The following is a 22692-nucleotide window of genomic DNA, read 5'->3' on the forward strand; positions in this document are numbered from 1 at the left end:
GACGTTCCCTTTTCTGTGTGTGTGTGTATACGTGTACATGGGAACCCTGAACTTGGTAGCACCTATAGTAGGGGGGAATGCTGGATAGTTTGTTGAGAACTGCCATTATTTCTACACAAGATTTTCCGTTTCCATACAAAGATGCTAATAATAAATTCTTAAAATTTTCTAACATTCTACTAGATCTATCTGGCTAACTGGTCCAGAGTTCCCTATTCCCCCCCCCCCTCCTTATTTTACATGACCAATCTTTTCACTAACTCTGTGGCCATTTCTTTTAAATCCCTGAATTTAGACGTCCGTGTTCAATTTGTTGGCCTTTGTCCCATTATTGTCTCCATTGCTATTTCTTTGCTAATAATTTATTCAGGTTCCTCACTGTTGTTGAACCCTGGGTCTGCCACTATTTCTAGATGTTGTTGTTTTCTGATGTGTAAACAGACAAAAACAAACTGTTTAACTTCTCATCCATTTCTTTATTCACCATTATATCATGTGTCTTTGCTTGCTAAGAGTCACATGTAACTCATTCATCTCTTTCCTATAAAAGCTTACATAAATATTTACAATTGTTTTTTTCTAGTTTTTTTGCAAATTATTTTCTCTTTCTTGCTGATTTACCAATTTGTTATTTGCAAATGATTTCAAAATTGAACATTTTTTCCTCAACACATAAAAAGTATCACACTGTCTTTCTCTTTTAATTTACTTTTAAAATTCTGAAGGACGGGGGAGTTGATGGGGAAGTGAGAGGGCAAATGGGATTGGTGTAGATGGGTGCTTGATGGTTGTCATGGACACAGTGGGCAGACAGGCCTGTTTCAGTGCTGTATGAATCTATCAATCTGTCCTCTGTTGAAAGCAACAAACATTAATGAGCAGGCACGGTAGCATAGTGGTTAGCATAATGCTTTACAGTGCCAGAGACCCGGGTTCAAATCCGGCCACTGTCTGTAAGGAGTTTGTACGTTCTCCCCGTGTCTCTGTGGGTTTCCTCCGTGTGCTCCGGTTTCCTCCCACATTCCAAAGACGTACAAGTTAGGAAGTTATGGGCATGCTATGTTGGCGCCGGAAGCATGGCGACACTTGCGGGCTGCCCCCCAAAATCACTACGCAAAAGATGTATTTCACTGTGTGTTTCGATGTACATGTGACTAATAAAGATTTTATCTTAAAACACTGTTAAAATCATGTAACCCTTAAGCCTAAATTTAAACCTTTCCAGGTGGGGTGGCATCCAGTGATGAGTCATGATCTGTAGGTTTTGTATGAAATAAGGTATGGAAGGAAAAATTATTTACAGAGCAATTTATCATCTCCCCAGAAACATCTTCAAATTAATTGACTGGAGGTGAAGCACTTTTATATGTGTTGTTATTTACTTTTTGAGAACTAGTACTGTTATATTTTCAACCCTGTTTAGGCTCCTGTTCCATCTTGTCCATGGTATTTCTGATTCTCTTTTTCTAACATTGATATGAAATCATAAAATTGAAAGCTGTCCACCTTCAGCAGTGATGGAGACTCTCCTGTCCATACTGTGTGATAGAAATCAGTTTCTTGCACTTCTACATAGGTGAAAGGAGGGTAGAAGGATGTGGTAATAAGAAAGTTTCAGGAACGTATTCTGTTTTCTTACAGTGGAAGAAGCATTGGTTTGTTCTGAATGACAAGGTTCTAAAGTATTACCGTGATTCTGCAGCAGAGGAGGTGAGTGGGACAATATTTACCTTGCAGAGTGGGCAGTTGGTGGGAAGCCAGTGATGTTTTATGGCTTGTATTGTGTATTTTTTTTTTCAGATTCGGCCCTAAACTTCCTTTCTTGATAGTCAACAATTCAACCTTCTGGCTTAGTGATGACATACAAAGAAATATGAGGCATAGGTCTGAACTATTTACTCCTGTTACTCCCATATGAATATTACAGCAGGTTGTGAATAAAATGACTCTTGGCTAAATTGCTCCTGTTTAATCGAAACAGAACAAGGACAATTGAAGCTTTCTGTTAAATACAACAGCTGAAATCCATTAGTGTTACACAGCTTGGGGACCAAGTCGGGGATTTGTGATCTGCTCGACCCAATATCAAAGGGATGATACAGAATGATATTTGGTGGGCAAGATTATGCTGAACACCAATGAGACTAGATTGGTTCTTGGAGCATGTGTTATGGTACTGTTGCAGTTACTGTGGGAAGCTGGCATCATCCAGTCTTTTGCTTTTCGGCTCTGGCGTAGTGGGAGGCAAACAGAGAAATGCTGAATAGCAAATTTGTCCATGTAAAACAGCCAACACAATCCAGTGCTGTGTATGCTGCAATCTAGTTTTAACTGAACCTTGAAAGACAGTAATACCTGATACTTGCCTTGAATCTTTAAAATACAATGACTGAATTTTATTAGTTAAGTTTGGTCGCTGCATAGCTCTGAAATAGAAGCAAGGATGGGCCATTCAGCTCCTCAGAGCTGCTGCCATTCAATGAGATCATAGCTGAACTTTTACCTCAATGTAGCTTTTCTTCACTTTTGCCTCAATGTAGCTTTTCTTCACTTTTGCCCCAAGCACTTGATTCACTTAATATCTAAAAATCTATCAGTTTTTGTGTTCAAAATATTGATAATTCCACCCTTTGGGTGAAATTTCATTTCACCGTCATCCTGAATGATCTATCTTTTACTTTGAGACTGTGACCTCTTTGGCTGTAAATAGTGCCTACATTTTGTAAGGTTTTCCTTTCTGTCTCTACAGGCGGTGGATTTAGATGGGGAGATTGACTTAAGTAGCTGCTATGATGTGACTGAATATGAAGTTCAAAGGAATTATGGATTCCAGATTCTTGTAAGTATAGATTTCACCTGAAATTATATTCCAGAATAAATTCATGAAAAGAAGCAATGATTTCATACAGTGAGGATCATTTGAACTTTTATTGTATTGAGCCAGAGTTTTGTTTCCGAGCAGGCAGAATAGGTATGTGTGCGTATTGTCACAGTAATTTGGGCCCTTTTAATGAAACTGTGTATTACTTTCAATATGGTTGTGTTTGGACAACCTTCCCTTTATATTGAGCTTGATAGCTTAAAAATCTATAACTGGATTGTTTTCTAACTTCCTCTTGATGGATAAATGCTCAGGGGTTTGTCTGTTGTCTCACTCATGGATCAGAAACTTAGTAGTGTTTTCAGTAGTCTTATCAGGTTGAGGGTTGGTTCTTAAAGCAGCTGTGAGATTATTGACAAAATTAATTTACAGTGATTCATTACCATTCTGGTTTCTCAGTCACACCCAAATACTATTTAATCTAATGCTAGGGAATCGATCCTCCAAGAGAAATTATTTCCTCCATTAATGCTCAACTGGCAAACATTCTTCTTTGATGTGATATGAAATAAGAGCTTTATGCTCCATTTAGTCAGTGAAATGTTTATTGTATCAGTGTAGAGGGAGGATGACTCAGTATCTGAAGCTTGCCTAACCTGGAAATGTTTCTTTCTTAACCTATGTGCCCAATCAAAAAACAGTTTATCATCTATTCTTTATCTTAAATGTCAAATGTTCATTAAGATGTTTTTTAAACCTTTGCTGTTTTAACCTTTCTAAGATCAGTGGATAAACATGAACTGGTTATGTTCATTCTGTAAACTGTGACTGTATATGCTTTGGCTGTGCTATCCCGGTCAGTTCTTGTGTATATTGAACTTTTAATTGATTTTTCACATTGATGGGTACAAAGTATCCCTGACTGCAATTTTCCAAATTTTATTCATGGCTTAATTGGCAACAGATGATGAAAAAGTAATTGAGGAATTCAAAAGATTTTTGAAACAGTTAAGCTTTGGTCATGCTGCTTGAAATCATCCAAATCCCTCTTTTTGTTTCCAGCCTACAGTTCTCTCATGGATCACTGCTATTTTGCATGTAAACATCCAGAACTTCAGCATATAACTGACTGCCATTTTTTTTAATATATAATTCAGCCAAGCTCCATGTTTAGATTCTAGTCTGACTCCCAGTACAGCACAGGAACAGGCCCTTCGGTCCACGACGTCTGTGCTGACCATGATGCCAAATTAAACTAATCCCTTCTACCTGTCCATGATCCATATTCCTCTATTCCCTGCATATTCATGTGCCCATCTAGAAGCCTCTTAAACATCACTGTTGTATCTGCTTCCACTGCCACCCCTGGCAGTGCATTCCAGGCACCTACCACTCTGTATAAAAAAAATACTTGTCACCCCCATCTCCTTTAAGTTTTCCCCCCTCTCACCTTAAAGCTAGGCCCTCCAGTATTTGACATTTCTACCCTGGGAAATAGATTCTGTTTACCCTATCTATGCCTCTTATAATTTTATGAACTTCTATCAGGTCCCCCCTCAGCCTCTAACGCTCCAGAGAAAACAATCCAAGTTTGTTCAACTTCTCCTTATAGCTAATACCATCTAATCCAGGCAGCATTCTGGTAAACCTCTTCTGCACACTCTCCACAGCCTTCACATCCTTCCTGCAATGGGGTGGCCAGAACTGCACACAATGTTCCAAGTGTGGCCTAACCAAAGTTTCATACAGCTGCAATACAATTTCCTGACTCTTACATGTAATGCCCCAACCAATGAAGGCAAGCATGCCATATGCCTTCTTACCACCCTATCTATTTGTGTTGCCACGTTCAGGGAGCTATGGACTTGGACCTCAAGATCCCTCTGTAGATCAGTGCTGTTAAGGGTCCTGCCATTAACTGTATACTTTCCCCTTACATTTGATCTCATAAAATGCAACACTTCACAATTGCCTGGATTAAACTCCATCTGCCATTTCTCCATTTCTGTAACTGGTCTATATCCTGATCCATAATGATTTGAAAACAGTAATAATGTGGTATTTATGAATTATTTTTAAGTTGGAGACATGCTATCATCAATATTTGCAAATTGCAATCCCAGTTGTCAGTTACTTTCCTTAGCACTTTTTGCTATACAGTTCCTGTCCAAAGCTGGATCACTTTTACACTGTATTTGGGGGTGGTATTGCGGCACACTAGTAAAGCTGCTGCCTCGTGGCTCCAGTAACCTTTGGTACTCTCTACATGGAAATATACGTTCTCCATATTACTGCATTGGTTTCCTATCACACCCAAAGTTGTGCGGGTTATTAGGCTAATTGGCCACTGTAACTTGCTCCTAGTGTAAAGGTGAGTGGTAGAATCTGAGGAGAGTTGAGGGGAATGTGGAATCAGTTTATATAGGTGCTTGGTCAGCACAGACTCAGTGTGCTGAAGAACTGACTTTCTATGCTGTATGACTCTGACTACACTGACACATCTTTTTATGATCAATGAGCTAGACAAAAGGGAAAGCATACACGTTGTCTGCCATGACATCAGGGATTCGCCGGAACTGGATCCAGGCAATAATGAAAAACATACATCCTGCAAATACACCAGATGTGACCAGGTAGGTGCCTAGGAAGCACGTGCGTGAGCGACTGTCACATAATACGTGATATAACATTAGCAGCTGTGCAGTCCGTGGTGATGCTCGTAAATTAAATGGAAGGAGTGAAACTGATTCTGATATAGTACAGGCGACCCTTGAATTACAGCTGTTCAGGTAATGGAAGTTCGCCCTTCCAGAATTCACAAATCACCACCCAAAAATTTGAGATACAGAATAAAATTTGTTCTCATGGAATTTATGTGGTGGATAAAGGTAAATAAATAAACATCTTTTCCAATTTGCATCTCTTGACGCACAGATGATGTGGCGACATGTCATGGAAAATCATGATATGGGCCATTTCTTAGCAACACAGCAACCCTCTCCCCAGTAACATGGGGTTGCCTGTGAACCCGCAAATCAAAAAGGCATATATAACATAATGGAGTTATTTTTGACTGACTGTACCTGGTGTTTATCATCAAGTAACCTTGATCTCTGCCACATAATGTACCCCACTGCAAAAAGAGCTGCTGCAAGCTAGGGCAATGGAAGTCATTCACCCTATAGGATTAACTCCACTCCAGTAAGGAGCAGTGGAGTTAAGATACAGATATGTATTGAGCAAGATTAAGGAGGGCATTGGTGCAATGACAGAGCCTTGCTTGACCCCAGTCTGCACTGGGATTGGGTCTGTGGTAGACCTGCTGGTTTATCATCATGTGGCATATGTACGATTGTAAAGGAAATTCTGAGGACAGCCAGACTTGAAAAGGATTCTCAATAATCCCTCTCAGTTCATTGATTCATAATCTTTTATGGGGTTAATAAAGATGAAGTACAGTGGTTGGTGCTGCTCTCAAGATCTGGTTTCAAAATTCATGCCCATTGCACTGCTAGAAGACAGGAAGGCCCACTGCAGCCCTTGGTGAAGCTGTTCCACCACTGGGTGGAGCCAGCTGAGGAGGATTCCTGCTTTGATCTTCACTATGGCAGACATCAGGGACGTATCTCCCTGTTACTGCAATCAAGCATACCCAAGGATGGTTACAGCACACATGGAGACCATATAGCCCATCATGTCTGTGCTATCTCTCTACCACAGCAACTTGCTAGTTCCACTCACTTTACGCCAACACCCCCACGCCCCACCCAGTCCTTTTCTGTAACCCTGCAAATTTTTCCTCTCATTTATCCAGTTCCCTCATGATGCCATACTGGAACCTTTTTCCACTGCATAAGGAAGTTCTTATTGTTACACTTAATTTTTTTTCTCCTCTGTAGTCCTAGACCCTTCCACCAACATGAAAAGCTCCCACTATCCACTCTATCCTGACATCATTTTATATCTATCAGATCTCCCCTTGGACTTCTCTTTAAAAGAAAACATTCCCAGTCTCTACAGTCTCTCCTTGCAATTGCAATCCCTCACCCCAGGAATCATTCTTCTAAGTCTTTCCTGGACCTCCTCTAATGTCTTTACACCCTTCCTATTTTGTAGTGACCAGATTGGATCTAATACTTAAGCTGTTTTATATACATTTCTGTTTTTATACTGTATTCATAAATTGTGTATGGCTTATTTCCTCAACCTACCCTGAGACTTTCAATGACTTGTGCACCCATATCTCCAGGCCCCTCTGCTTCACACCCCTTTTAGAAGAGCATCCTGTATTCTATATTGCCTCTTGTTATTCTTAACAAAGTACATCATTTCATGTTTCTCTACATTAAACTTGATCTGCCAAACGTTTGTCTGTTCTACCAGTTTGTTTATATTTTGCTGTGATTTATCACTGATATCCCATCAGTTCACAATACAGGGCCTCCCCAGGTTACAGCAGGTTCCGTTCCTGTGAACTGTTCGCAACCCGCACCGTTCGCAAGTCGGAAATGTGGCCATGAACCAAGTTCCCACATGGCAGAAGAGACTTGCAGGAGTTGGCAAATCCATCCCACCGGTCTCCCAAATGCTTGCTCGTGTGTACAGGCTGTACATAAGTTGGGTGTTTGTAAGCTGGGGAGGATGTGTTTGCCAAGTTTTGTGTCAGCCGCAGATTTGGAAATTGTAGCACGCACCCCAAGCCTAGTTTAATAGTATCGATCAAAAATAACACAATGGCCCTAACAGTGATCCCTGTGGAACAACACTATTCACCTTCCAGCTTTACCATGACCTTTTGTTGCCTGTTACTTAGCCAGCTTTGTATTGATATCCCATTTATGACATATACTTTAACTTTGCTCATAAGCCTGTAGTATCTTCTGGAAATCTGCGTTCCATTACCTCATCTAAAAATTCTAACAAATTCATTAATCACGATTTGCTGTAACAATCTATTTCCTTCAGGTGACCATAAATCTTATCCCAGATCAATGTTTCTAAAAGCTTTCCCACTGCTGAGGTTAAACTGACTGGCCTGTAGTTCTGGGCTTATCCTTACCCCCTTTTTGAACAAGAGAGTAACATTCACTCCCCTCTAGTCATCTGTCACCACTCCCATATCCAAAGAGCATAAAGAATTATGGTCAGTTCTCCTGCAATTTCCTCCTGTCCTTCCCTCAAAATCTAGGATCCTTGTGACTTATCTACTTTAAGTACCTCCCCATGCATTAATACTTAATGTATTGAGTGTCTCAACTCTCTCCTTCGCAATTACATTGGAAGCTCCCTCTTTCCAGGGGGAAGACAGATACATAGTTCTCTGTTTAGTACCTTAACACTACCACTCATGATACTTGTGCAAGTTCTCATTTTTATCCTTAATCATCCCCACTCTTCCATGAATTCGCTCTTTACTATTTTACGTATACGCCCATAGAGCACTTCTGGATTCCCATTTATGAAGGTGGCTAATCTTTTCTCATGTGCTCTCCTTGCCTCTTTTACTTTAGTTTTCACTTCCCCACTGATTCCTTTGTAATCAGTCTGGTTCTCACTGGTGCTTACAAGAGCCTTTTTTTTCTTTGTCTTCCTCTGTATCTCATTTACTATCCATGACGTACTAGATTTGTACCTGAGCATTTTTCCACATTATTGTATTGATGCCAGTGTTGTACCCATGCTGCAACAGCTTGGCTGGAAGTGCAGTTAGTTCTGAAGCACGGGTCTTCTGTACCACAACGGGGACATTGGTATTTGGTATTGGTTTATTATTGTCACTTGTAACAAGGTACAGTGAAAAGCTTGTCTTACAAACCGATCGTACAGGTCAATTCATTACACAGTGCAGTTACATTGGGCTAGTACAGAGTGCATTGATGTAGTACAGGTAAAAACAATAACAGTACAGAGTAAAGTGTCACAGGTACAGAGAAAGTGCAGTGCAATAAGGTGCAAGGTCACAACAAGGTAGATCGTGAGGTCATAGTCCATCTCATTGTATAAGGGAACCGTTCAATAGTCTTTATCACAGTGGGGTAGAAGCTGTCCTTAAGTCTGGTGGTATGTGCCCTCAGGCTCCTGTATCTTCTACCTGATGGGAGAGGAGAAAAGAGAGAATGATCTGGGTGGGTGGGGTCTTTGATTATGCTGGCTGCTTCACCAAGACGGTGAGAGGTAAAGACAGAGCATTGGCTCCAAATGCTTTGCTGTTTCCCATGCTCTCAGCCATTGCTTTGTATCACATGGAGTGAATAGAATTGGCTGATTCCTGGCTTTAGTGAAGGTGGGGATCTCATGAGGAAGCTAAGGTGGACCATCTATTTGCTACATCTGGCTGAAGGTGTTTCAGTTTTGTCTCTCACTCAATGCCCAGCCATTGTTGAGGGTGGAGATATTCTTGGAGAAAGGGTCACTTGAGATTTTCAAAGCTTTCAGCATGAGAGTTGGACTGTTGTATCCCATCATCTGTGATTTATTTGGTGGTCTCAGCCCTATAACAGAATGAATGGAATTGGCTGGGCATTACGAAGGTGGGGACTTGAAGGGAGGCCAAGATAACTCATCTTGCATAACAAATGCCTCTGCCTAATGCAGTCACGTGTGGGCTCCAATACCACTGAGGATGAGAAAGCTGCTTCCCCTTCCCTCTAGCTGTATAACTGCCCACCATTCACAACCAGCAGAGCCTTGATGTGATCCACTGGTTTCTTTGAGTTGCTTGATCTGTCTACTGTTTGCAGCTTTTGCTATTCAGCAAAATTGCAATTCTGTGTGGTGGCTACATGAGTATCAGAATTACATCACAGCCACAGCCAGCCTTTACTAAAAGAGGTTTATTACAGCCTAACTGGTTAATGCTGGTGATTGTGCTTCATCAGTCTCCTACCTCCCTGCCTCACCTAACCTTTAATATTATTGAGGGAATCGAGAGAAAAAGATATGCGTGGGAAAATATAAAAGATCAGCTGTGATCCTGTTCAGCCACGAAAGGCAATTTGGCCTACTCCTGCTATTTTATGTTCTTATGTAACCCAGTCTTTTTGTTTCTTTCTCCCAAGTGCACTTGCCTAACTTCCCTTAAATTCACCTGAATCTCTCGATGAGGTAACATTTTAATAATTCTTTGGGTAAAGAAATTTCCCTGAATTGCAGTGACCATATTTATGAATTGCTTGAATAAAGTTGTTTAGTTAACCACCATTTCATTTTCTTTTATGTATGGCACTATCCTGCATGTTTTTAGTTAAGGCTTTCTCCCAAATGCTCCCAAGTAAAAATTTGTTCATGAGATGCTGGAAATGCCAGCATTTATTTTACATCCCAAATTACCCTTAAAATATGGAGACACTTCAAAGACAATTCCATTCTTGGGTCTGGAGCCACATATAAGCCAGACTGGATAAGGATGGCAGATTTTATTCCCTGAAGGACATTAATGAACGGATAGGTTTTTACGTGGTTTCATGATTATAATTACCGCTGTGGTTGAATTTGAACCCGTGTCTCTGAATCAACAAGCCAGAACTCTGGCTGCAAACTGACCGTGCAGCGTTATAACCACATCACCAAATACTGATGCAAGGTCACTGATGCCCATTCACCTCCCCTACCGGGCACTACTTGCCTGTCATTTTACACCCTTCCCCAGTCCACCAATTGCCTCAGAATCGTTCCTTGCCACTTCCCTTCTCCTCTTTATACTGGCCATCTTGTCTCTCCACTCTCTGTCCTACTGCAGGGTTTCGACCCGAAACATCGACAATTTCATTCCTCCCACAGATGTTGCTCGACCCACTGAGTTCCTCCAGCAGATTGTTTGTTGCTGCAGATTCCAGCGTCTGCATTCTCCTATGTCGCCACTGATGCAAGGTCATCTGAAACATTAACTCTGTTTCACTAACTTGCTATTTCCAGCTTTTATTTGTTTGTATTTTACATTTACATTGTATTTGTGATCTTGTTTTGCATTATCCCCACCCTCATCAAATCTATTCAGTTTGTGTATATGCAAAATAAATGAACAAAAAAAGGAAGAGTTAAAGGGAATCGAGAAGAGAACTACTGTATGAATATATACACCTGATAGTTCTAACACTAATGATTGTAATTTTTATTTGGTTTCCAACAGAAGCTTGCCAGAAGAGAAATTTAAAGTGAAAACTTTGTTTGAAGGTGCATCAATAGATGGAAGGCCGACAGCACTGACCTCCACTGATGGAGCTGGTTTAGAAGTTGAACAAAAGAAAAGCAGGGCTTTGGAGCGAAGGAAAGAAGGGCGTTCAAAAACATTTGACTGGGCAGACTTTCGCCCAGGGCAACAGCAGTCCAGTGGAGGAAATGTCCGCAGAACTACTACTCTGTTCCTCAAGTCTGTGTCTAATTCTGAAACAGGCTCCCGGGAACTTGAGCTGGACCGTGCACGACGGCGAGAGGAGAGGCGCAAGCGATTTGAATCAACTGGTCTTGATGATGTAAACAGGATGGAGGTGGATGAGGCCACTACAACATCCATCCGCCCAGGACCTAAGAACGTTGATGTGGAAATTGAACATCAATGGCAGCAAGTAGAATGTACACCACTACGTGAGGAGAAACAGATTCCAATTCTCACTGTACAGACTTCCACTGAAGGTAGATCTCCTTCACAGGACCTAACATTAATGCTAGAAAAGGAGGTAAAGTATAACCAATCCTACAAAGTGGGAGATCCTACAGTTGATTTTTCAAATGATCATAGAAATATTTGAAAGTATGAATGAGAGTGATGTTAATCTCTTACAATCAGCTCTTAGAATGCAAAAAGAAACTTTGAACAAAATGACCATCCTTTAATTAAAAATTCTCCTCTTTCAAAACTTATCCTCTTTAAATTTAATACCTTTTTATTTTCATTGCTTTTATGTCTCTCATCGGAATGGGTGAATGGTGAGGGAAAATTGGTTTAAATATATTAGTATAGGACAGGCTTAGTGGAAGTGCCAGTTGGTCAATCCCTGCTCCTAATTATGTTCTTTGGTATATATCTATTTATTCGCTAAGATTGTCTAAATACTTCAAAAGCTGCCTAACTCAAGTTATAAACCTGAAATTTAGATTAAGGGTGCTTTAACTGAAATTTACAAGATATTAAGGGGAACCGGTAAGGTGGATAGAGAACAACTGTTTGTGAATTTTGGACAACTGGGACTACATGGCAGAATCTAAAAATTACAGCTAGACCTTGCAAATATGAAGTTGAGAATGTTCCAAGTTTAGAATTTTCTTCCACAATTGCCAGCTGCCGCTCAGTCAATTATTAGTTTTAAATCTGAGATTGATACTTTAGTTAACAAAATTCTGTCAAAGGATTTAGATAAAGGCAGATATGGAGTTATAGATCAGTCCTGATCTCACTGAATAGTAGAAGTGACCATGAAATAAATGAGCTATTCCTGAGCCTGGAAAAGCCAAGGATTTCTGTTTTATGACATGATCTTCGTGTACTGCAGTGATTCCTTATTTTTAAAGCTTGCTTGTTAAGATAGTACTCTTCTCCCCATTTTGACATCCAAAATATATTAATACATATTTTCTGCATTGAACTACATAGTTTTTTCGCACTATATAACACTGCTCCATATTCCACCTCCTCTCTCACCCCCCAAAATACTGTATCTATCAGACTATTTCAAACGTCCTCCAATATCCCTTGCAATATCCCAGCAGGTGGTTCCTCTTTCATTCCTCACCCTTTCCACCATACGAGTGACCACCAGCACTACCTGCAGTGTGCATTCTAGGAACCTTCTGTGATGGAGAATTTCTTCAATTGTTCTTAGCAAGAAAATTTGAACTTAAATGAAATGTGCCTAAAATCTGTGGTTTCTTTGGGGCACTTGAAACATATGCAAGTTCTGCACAAAACAGGTTTCCACAGTATGCTGCAATAAATGGGCACTAAAGGACTCAAACAAATGAAAGTAACTTCAAGTTAGCATTAATTCTGAACAGGAGTTCAGAGTAAATCACTCTATTTGCCTCTACTAGCTCTTGCTTGTACTACATACTTAAATCTACTTGCCATGCAGATTCACCTGTTCATCTCATCCTGTGCAGTGTTGTACAGCACAGAAATGGGCCCTTTGGTCCAATTCATCCATGCTGAACAAGGTTTTCCAATTTGTCTCATCTGGCCTATATCCCTCTATTCCTTGCCTATTCATGCACCTGTCCAAATGCTGTGAGAGTACCTGCCTCTACCACTTACTCTGGCAACTTGTTCCATATACCCTCCACCCTCTGTGGAAAAACTTGTCCCTCATATCGCCTTTAAATACTTCCCCTCTCCCTTTACACATATCTCTTCTAGTTTTAGACTTGGAAAAAGACTATGACTATCTACCCTGTCTATGCCCCTCATAATTTTATAAACCTTTAGATGGTCACCCCTCAGCCTCTTGTGAACAAATCAATTTTCTTCTGCAAGAGTTTACCTTGCAAGTTACAACTCTTGTCCTCTTCATATAATTCTTTCATAAATTTCAGTTATCCATCCCCTGTGTGAAGTTAGTCTAACATCTAGCATCTCTATTAAGAACTTTAATCCCCTCAGTAGAAGGCTGTAACTCTGGTTCCTTGTCATTTATCCCAACTGTAGGAAGCTGCAACTTTATTTTGTGATTCTTATCTCTGCAGCTGGAGAAATTATATCAGGAGGTCTCCAGGTTGCATGAAGAAAACAGAGAATTGCAGAAGCAGTTGAAGGCAGCACAGGAAAGAGAGCATAGTGCAAGGGATGGCTATGTTCTGCAGGTAAACACAATTACAGCCTTTATGCTGTACTATTTAGGACTGTAACACGCCCAATGTGATTAATCAATATTAAAATGTCCTCTGCTCCTACTTACATTCCTGTATTTAAATAATCAGTTTTGGAACTTAGAGGTTTTTTGAGGGATGATTTTTTTAAAGCATGTACATGTATGTGTTAAATCTCAGTACCACATTGTGCATTATATAATAAATGCAGTACTGTACTCCCTTCCAGAATGGTTTTGGTTAATTAGTTTGTGCCTATTTTGCTACATGTTTACAGCTCCATTTGTATGTTACCATATGGCAGCAAAACCAAATTTTTTTCAGATTATAATCACGAGTCGCTTCTCTCGCTTTTATCATCAGGATGGCACAGCTGAAGGACTATGTATCCTGAGCTTTTTATCTGCTTTTCTCCTTACCCTTTACCATTGGATGACTTTGTAGCTCACAGTTCTGCATGGCTCTGTTTGATTCCTACTGCTTCTGCATTCTTTGTATTTCAAACTCCTCGCAATATTTTGTGGATCTGTCTTGATGGGAATTTTCTCTAGAAATCAGAAAATTTGTCATAGCTCTTCCCACACTCGCTGTTCCAATCAACAAGCAACAGGATTTTGTACTTGAGCAAAGCCAGGAAAGAGGACTGCAGTGAACTAACCTACAAGATCAGCAATACTGATTCAGCAAGGCCAGAGATGTGGCACTCTGGAGCTGCATTTGGAATAACTAACTTCATCATCAAGGAACACACTTGCCCTGATCAGCCCTGGCCAAAACTCCTGAAATTAAACAGAGATCTCCAAAACGAGTTTGTTTCAAACTCCGCATGCAGACTTTAAAACAAAACTATGAGGAAGCAAATGCTGTAATTCACAGGCAGGAGATGGATAAACAAAAACTGCAGGGACAACTAAATTGCACCATGCAAGAAGGGACAGGTAATGAGCAAGAACTAGAGGAACTAGGAGCTGAAAATGAGAAGATCCAAGGAATGTAAAGGAATCAGTAAAGAAATTAAACAAGGAATTAGGAGGGCTAAAAGAGGATGTGAAATGGTCTTGGAAAGTAGAATTAAAAAGAATCCCAAGACATTTTAATACTTATGTTAGGAGCAAGACCAGCAAGACCATAGCTAGGAAAAGAGTAGGTCCACTCAAGGACAAAGGGAATTTAGATGTGGAGCTGGAGGAAGTGGATGAGGTTGTTAACGAGTACTTCACATTGGTATTTACCAAAGAAAAGGGCATAAATAATGCTGAGATCAGGGAAGGGTATACTGATATTCTAGGGCACTTTGATATTGAAGAAGAGCTGCTGGGTCTCTTGAATAATTTTTAGGTGACTAAGTCCCCAGGACTTGATGGGATCTATCCCAGGATACCAAAGGAGGCAAGCAAGAAGATTGCTTAATCCGTGACAGAGATCTTTGTATTCTCTTTAGCTATGGGTGAGGTATCAGAAGACTGGATAATGTTGCCAATGTTGTTCCTTTGTTTAAGGAGTGCAACAGGGATAACCCAGGAAATCACAGGCTGGTGAGCCTTATGCCAGTGGTAGGGAAATAATTGGTGAAGATAGGGACAGGATTTATTTGCAATTGGAATAGCATGGACTTGTTAGGGATAGTGAGCATGGCTTTGTGCAAGGGAGGTCCTGTCTCTCAAATCTGATTGAGTTTTTTGATGAGATGACAAAGATGACTGATGAAGGAAGGACAGTGGCTGTTCTCTACGTGGACTTTAGTAAAGCATTCGACAAGGTCCCTCATAGTAGGCTGGTCCAGAAGATTAAGACACGTGGGATCCACAGTAAGCTGGTAAACAAGGAAAAAAATTGGTTTGGTCATAGATGACGAGTGTAGTGGTAGAAGGGTGTTTTTCTGACTAGAGGTCTGTGACCAGTGGTGTTCCACCGGGATCAGTGTTGGGACTCTGTTGTTTGTAATATGATTTGGATGTTTGCCGATGACACAAAAATTGGTAGAGTTATGGATAGTAAGAAAGGTTGTTAAAGGATACAGCAGGATATAAGTCAGTTGGAAATTTGGGTGGAGAAATGACAGAGGGAGTTTAATCTGGACAAGTGTGAGGTGATGCATTTTAGGAAGTCAAGTGCAAGAGAAATGTATACAGTAAATATATCCATAGGACCATTGATGTACAGAGGGATCTTGGGGTTTGAGTCATGCAGGAAGGATGCAAAATATGATTACCAAGATATTGCCTGGATTGGAATATTTTAGCAATAAGGAGAGATTATACAAACTTGGATTGTTTTCTTTGGAGCATCGGAGGCTGAGTGGTGACCTGATGTGTATAAAATTATGAGAGGCATAGATAGGGTAGACAGCTTTTTTTCCCCCCCCCGAGGGTGGAAATATTAAACACTAGAGGGCAAGGTAGAGGAGGAAAGTTTAAAGGAGACTTGCAAGGTAAGTTTTTTTACACAGACAGTGGTAGGTGCCTGGGGAGGTGGTGGAATCAGATGGCAACAACCAAGAGGCATTTAGACAGACACGTGAATAGGCAAGGCAGGGAATAGAGGGATACAGATCATGTACAGGCTTAGATTAGCATTGTGGTTGGTGCAGACATGGTGGGCCAAAGGGCCTGTTCCTGTGCTATGCAGATGTAAGGAGTTGGTTAATCAATTGGTCAAGGCTAACAGTGAAACTGCCAAGCTAAAGAGCCAACAGACTGTATTTCACAATAGGAGAATACTTACAAAAAGTTAGCTGGTGTAGTCTGGCTAACTCAAAAAATGTTTTAAGCTAAAAGTGCAGAACTAAAAGAGGCCAGAGAGGTAAATGAGAATGTTAAAGCCAAAAAAAACCAGAAAATTTACTGAAGCCCTCATAAAGATGACTGCTCTGGGGAGTTGCCTGGCAGAGGCATAGAAGAAACTGGAGTAGCACTGCAGAAACTCTGCTCTGCCAGCTCCAACAAAAATAGTATCAGTTGTAGAGAAGACTTACAGTTTCAATTAAATACTGCTAAGTATCAAATTATTGAACTAGAATAAAACATTATATGCATTACGACTTAGTAATGAGGAACTCAAGCTAGAAAGTGACAAATTTAGAGGAGTACTAAAAGGCAAAGGAATTTCTAAAATAGCAATAACACTGAACCTCTAGAAAATGAGGCATGAATGGTTATTTTGTATTGTCTGTACACAACAGAACAAACTTCATTGTCTTGAAGAAACAAATGTAATTCTTAAGATGGAAGAGCAGCACAGTAGAAATCTTGTGCATTTGATGAGAACTGAAATGGAGCTCTAGGATGGTTTGACCAAACTTGACTCAACGACAATGCAGGTTCAGCTGATCAAAGGCACACAGATCAAAACTAATCCAAGACACCTGCAGCTAATTGGGGTTAATTCAGCTAAAGTAGAGCCACGTTTGTTCATTGATAGGTACCTGTAAACTGAATGTCCAGTGCCACCTTAGAGATAAGACTGAGGCAAAGAAAGCTTTCTAGTTTGCTAGAGATTGAAAATAGTTTGATGCTTTGCATTGCTGGAGGAAATGGACAGATTTTTGCAGCAACTGCACAAAAAGCTGCAAGAACCTCATGGCCAGATGCACCATAGCACATCTGACTATGGTGTTGAACTACTCAGGTCAATTTCTCCTAGTAAGAGAAAAAGAAAGAGTTTTGGCACTAGGAGACTTCAGATGAAGACGACCAAAACTCTTCGCTGATAAGCTAACTTTTGAAGCCTTTGTTCTGGATGGTGAAAAATAGTCTCAGAAATGAAACTCAGTTGTTGTCATCAGAATTTGCTGTTCAAGATGTGACTAGGGAACTGAACAGTATAGTAGGTTCTGCTGTAATTTCAGGAGAATTCAAGATAGAAGTAAAGAACTTGAGGAAAACATCAATGAAAAGGAAATGCTAAAGCAATAAGGGTAGATGGTGATGTTGCAATGATTTTGTCAGTGGAATACCTGAAGCTGCATCTATTGAAGCATAGCAAAGAAGTGCAGGAGTCCTTCGGCACAAAAATGGGAAAATCTATGAAATGTATTCAGGACACTCGATGGGAAATTGAACAGAAAGAGAACATGCTGAGGTGGCTTTTAATAGCTTCCAAGACAGCACAGTTTAACAATGTCATACAGCAGCTTATGGAGGAGTTTGAAAACCTAAGAGACCCCAAGAGTATGAACTAATGTATTGTGTGTGAACTAGCCAGAGTTTTTGTTTACCTGAAAAATTAATGAAAAGGGAAGAGGCTTGAAGTTTAGCTATAAATATGTTAAGCAGTTGAAGAAACACTTCTCTGAGAACAAAATGAAATGATATTTTTCAGAAGAACCTGGAGAAATATTAGCTGAACAACTGAAGGAACAAGTTATTTTCTTTCAGCAATTATTCGAAGCTCTGTAGACTCCTGTAGAGGAAGCCAAAGGCATTTGTCAGAAGTTCTTGTAAGTCTCTGAAGTACGTGCAAAACAATAAAGATTATCCTCTACCCTATTACATGGAACTAGGATTCAAACTCAGATTACTTAGGTATTCTGTAGAATAAGAACAGAGTATAAGAAGGAACTCAAAATAGATAAAGATTTGTATGGTGATTATAGATTCTTTATGGTAAGAGCATGCAAAACTCTCAGTGCTGCGCAGGCAAAATATCAAGAGATATTTCTGAAAGAAAGGCATGATTTTACTTGTGCTCATGCAGGGCTAGCAAAAGAAAATGAATCTCTAAGGCAGATCTCTCTGCAAGAACTGGAAGTGGAACTGGAGCTAATGGGAATGGAAGAAGGCCTTAAGCATATAATCCCCTCTTGCTGGGACTAGAGTGCCCAGGAGCTCAATAATAAAATGTTTAAAAAGATGTTGAGAAAGCAAAATGATTGATCAGAATCAGGAATGAAAGCATGGAAAGCAAATGAAGAAACTGGAAAGTTTACAAGATGAGATGCAAAAGCTTTTAAAACAGAATGGAGCAGAAAAACACAATTCATGTGACCAATATGAGCAAAAGATTACACATTCAGAAATATTTTTGTAATATCAAAGAGAAAATTTAGAAATGAGATTTCACCAAAACTTCAAATTCTTGCTAAGAATGTGGTCACCAAAACTTGACAGCTGCTCAGAGACAGGTGCTCTGTGCGGAGTCCAGGAGGCTGGTGGACAATTGATGCAAGCTGAGAAGCAAGCAGAGCTGAACTCCAAGTTACTGCTGCATGAAAGGGTCCAGGATCTGGAGGCCCAAAAGATATTGCATGTGATGAACTGGGACAGAGGCACCTAGAGGGCACCACAGCAGAACTTGGAAAAATACTAGAGACACCTTTGATAAATTTGAAGATTTCTGTTGAATTAATATTTTACTTCGATGTTTTAGTGTTATGTTCCATATTTGTAATGTACAGTAGGTTACAGCACTTAATTGGGGGAGCAGGATTGAAGAGCTGAAAACAAAAAAAATTAGTTAATGTTATCTGCATTTGTGGGTACTTTCCAGTGATTGGTTAGATTTAAAATATCCAAGTAGATTAGCAGATCATTTATTACTAAACTGCATTTAGAATCCCACTATATGATACTTGAGTGTTGGAAGTGGATGTGACTGTCTTATTTGTTATTTACTTATTGATACAATTGAAAATGAGAACACAAGCAGGAGTGGGCCATACTGCCTCTGGAGCCTGCTCTGCCATTCAATTAGATTATGTCTGATCTGACCGTGCCCACACCTCCATTTTCCTGCCTGTTCTCTCTAATCCTTGACTCTCCTGTGTAAAATTTGCTGAACGTGGCCTTGACTCAGTGATTTAACCACTGCAGCTCTCTGGGTTAGAGAATTCCAAACCTCGCAACCCTTCAGTAGAACACTCCCTCCTCATCTCCGTCTTAAATGGGTGGCCCTTATTCTGAAACTATGTCCTCTTGTTCATGATTCGCCCGTGATGTGAAACAAACTCTCAGCAATTACCCTCAGAATCTTTTATTTCAATAAGATCACCTATCATTCTGTTGAGTATAGTCCTTACCTGCTCAATCTTTCCTCATAAGATACAATCCCCTCAGCCCAGGAATTAACTGCAGTGAGTGAGTCTTCCACTGAACTGCTTCAAGTGCAAGTACTTCCCTCCTTGAATAAAGAGACCAAAAGTGTGTGCATTACTGTATATGTGGTCCCTTCAAAGTCCTATAAAGTGTACCAAGACTTCACTTCTTTTGAACTCCACCTCCTTTGCAATAAATGTTTACATTCAATTTGCCACCTTTATTATTTGCTGTACCTGCATGCTAAAATTCAGTTTCATGTACCAAAACACACAGATCCGTCAGTTCTGCAGCATTCTGTAGTGGTTTTCCATTTAAACAATATTATGTTTTACTATTCTTCCTACCAAAGTGGATAACCTAACTTCATACTGAAGGGGCATCACCTACTACAATTACATATGTTGAAGCAGACCTAAACATTCACTGCAATGCAATATAATGTAAACGAACCTGTATCCATTCCTGCAGGCAACCTGTGAGCGTGGTTTCACAGCAATGGAAGAATCACATCAGAAGGTGATTGATGAGCTACAAAAACAGCACCAGCGTGAACTGGAGAAACTAGAGCAGGAGAAAGACCGCCTACTGGCTGAGGAAACTGCTGCAACTGTAGCTGGTAGAAACAGTTTATATACAAATTAATTTGTATGAGGATCTGAATTTCTTTTACATCAATAATTGATTCCAAATTCAGAATTAGTTTCTTTTTGTTACGTGTAACCTCATGATGATTCACTGTTATCCGTCCCCGCCACTGAATCCATCCCTCTCCTTGCCGATTGTCTGAGGCTGAATCAAATTGTTTCTTCCTTTGATCTCTAGGTGATAAATACCAACACTTTCCAACTGCATATCCATGTCACCTCTGTTTGTATCTAACGTACATACCAACATACTTATTATGAGACAGGAGGAGGCTATTTGTCCTGTTGAGTCCATGCCAGCTCCCAGCAAAGCAATTCCCCCATGTCTCATTCTGCGGGCCTGCAAGTTATTTTCTCCCACATACTCACCAATTTCCCTTTTTAATTCTTTTGTCATTTAACTAGTATCTCTTTACCTAATCTTATGTCAAATTTTGTTTGAAAACTCTCCTGTGAAGCTCCTTGGAATGTTTTACGATGTTAAAATAACTATGCATTAGAAGTTGCTGTTGTTGAGCCAATCTTTGTTGTCTCCTGTTTTTTTGTAGCTATTGAAGCAATGAAGAATGCCCACAGAGAGGAGTTGCAGCGAGAGTTAGAGAAAACCCACCGGTCGCAGATCAGTGGTATGAATGCAGATATAGAGGCTCTGGGCAGACAGCACAAGTAAGTGCTCCCTCACAATAGCATTCAGAAGTTGATAGCAAAATACTCTGTGCCATTAAGGTCTACTTGTATAACAATGTAATAACAGTTACCAGCTTTGGTTACAGGTATCTCTGTTTCTCACCCCTGGTGAGTACTTAGGCCTGGTGAACATCAGGAAGTCCAAGTATCAAGCTTTCAAAATAGTGCTGAAATACTCAGAATTTGTAGAGAGCGAAACAGTATTAACATTTTGCATCAATATCCATTCATCATTAACCTGAAGAGTTAACTCTCATTCCACCGATGCTATCTAACCTGACTGAAGAATTAAATTAAAACAGCAAATGCTGGAAACACTTAGTAGGTCAGGCAACATCTATGGAAAGATTGTTTGTCAAAACTAGGGAAGAGAACACAAATTAGTTTTAAGTTATGGAGGTGATGGGGAATACTAAGTATTTTTGTTTACAGATTTCTAGCATCTCGATTTTCATTAACTTAAGCATTATCTGGCTGTATTTGAAATTTTGAGCATTCATGATTTTTTCTCTCTTCTGGTTCTAGTGTCCAGATTAGAGCTCAAAAGCACCAACAAACCAAAAGACCGTTGGGACTTCTTTATCTGTAGATTTTAGATTTGCTCGGGGTACTGGAATATAAAGTTCTCAGACAATCCAACCATACTCCAGCCATACAGTACCTTGAAAAGTTAGTTTTCTGAATCATGATCTTGATATCTGTAAAATGAAGGTTTTTAAATCCATACTGACCAAACTGAAAAAGATTATTATATATAAGAATGACCTCCGTCTAGGATCAGATGTATTCTAGTAATTTTTTTTTAAACATCTGTCTACTTTAATTTTTTTTAATATGATTGTCCTCTCACTGATCTTTTGATTATTTTCTCTAATTCACAGAGAAGAAATGGGCTCTATCCAACGGGAGCTGCAAGTTCTGTCAGAACAGTACTCTCATAAGTGCTTAGAAAATGCTCACCTGGCTCAAGCTTTGGAGGCTGAACGGCAGGCACTTCGGCAGTGTCAGCGTGAGAATCAGGAGCTAAATGCCCACAACCAGGTAATGTTTGACAGTGTAGTATTCACAGTGCTAGACAGCAAGGACAAATGTATCTGTGCCCCAGAACCACGGAATGGGAAACACATCCAGAATTCTTATTCTTGAGTACTATCCAGTGATTCCCCCCTGGAGTTGTGTGCATGTTTTAATGTGACTGAAACCATGTTCCGTAACTAAAAAAACTTTGTGTTTAGCTTTCCAAATAAATGTTTCAGATTTGCACAGCTTACAATCAAAACATTGAATGACTACCCCATACTATCACAGGATGGCAGCTGTATTCCTTAAACCATCTTTTTGTTTCTTGTTTATTTTACAGGAGCTAAATAAGCACCTGGTTGCAGAATTTGCACGATTAAGGGTGTTGATTACTGGGGAGGGGAAGGAAGAGGGTGCTGGCTCACCTCTCTCACTGGGGAAAGATGTCTACGAACTGGAGGTAAGGGCAGGGCCATAAGTACCATTTCTTTTTGGTTTGTTGAAGTTGTGTGTCTTTGTCATCTCTTTCTAAATGTCGGTTTGAGGGTCTCCTCTCTGATCTTAAGACAACATGGAAGGCCAAATAATTGCTATTCACAATGGTAAGAAAAACCTCAGACCTGTACACAGTCATACATAATCACACAAGTTCCTTTGCACATTTCCTTTCCTTCTGTCTGCTCAAGTA

The 22692-nt window shown here is 40.0% G+C and overlaps 1 protein-coding gene across 4 annotated transcripts in view; it reads left to right on the forward strand.

Moving 5' to 3' along the window:
- The window catches only part of LOC127573910 (myosin phosphatase Rho-interacting protein-like), a 178489-nt gene that overhangs the window by 143047 nt on the left and 12750 nt on the right, over positions 1 to 22692 (forward strand). For all 4 annotated transcript variants that reach the window (XM_052022491.1, XM_052022490.1, XM_052022492.1 and 1 more), the window contains 9 exons: positions 1642 to 1710; positions 2750 to 2839; positions 5345 to 5454; positions 10950 to 11496; positions 13496 to 13612; positions 20122 to 20269; positions 20846 to 20963; positions 21866 to 22025; positions 22345 to 22464. In XM_052022491.1, the coding sequence (XP_051878451.1) occupies positions 1642 to 1710; positions 2750 to 2839; positions 5345 to 5454; positions 10950 to 11496; positions 13496 to 13612; positions 20122 to 20269; positions 20846 to 20963; positions 21866 to 22025; positions 22345 to 22464 (1479 nt within the window). The remainder of the gene's footprint in view (positions 1 to 1641; positions 1711 to 2749; positions 2840 to 5344; positions 5455 to 10949; positions 11497 to 13495; positions 13613 to 20121; positions 20270 to 20845; positions 20964 to 21865; positions 22026 to 22344; positions 22465 to 22692) is intronic.

This window comes from Pristis pectinata, chromosome 8, assembly GCF_009764475.1.
Source record: "Pristis pectinata isolate sPriPec2 chromosome 8, sPriPec2.1.pri, whole genome shotgun sequence".
Classification (NCBI taxonomy): domain Eukaryota; kingdom Metazoa; phylum Chordata; class Chondrichthyes; order Rhinopristiformes; family Pristidae; genus Pristis; species Pristis pectinata.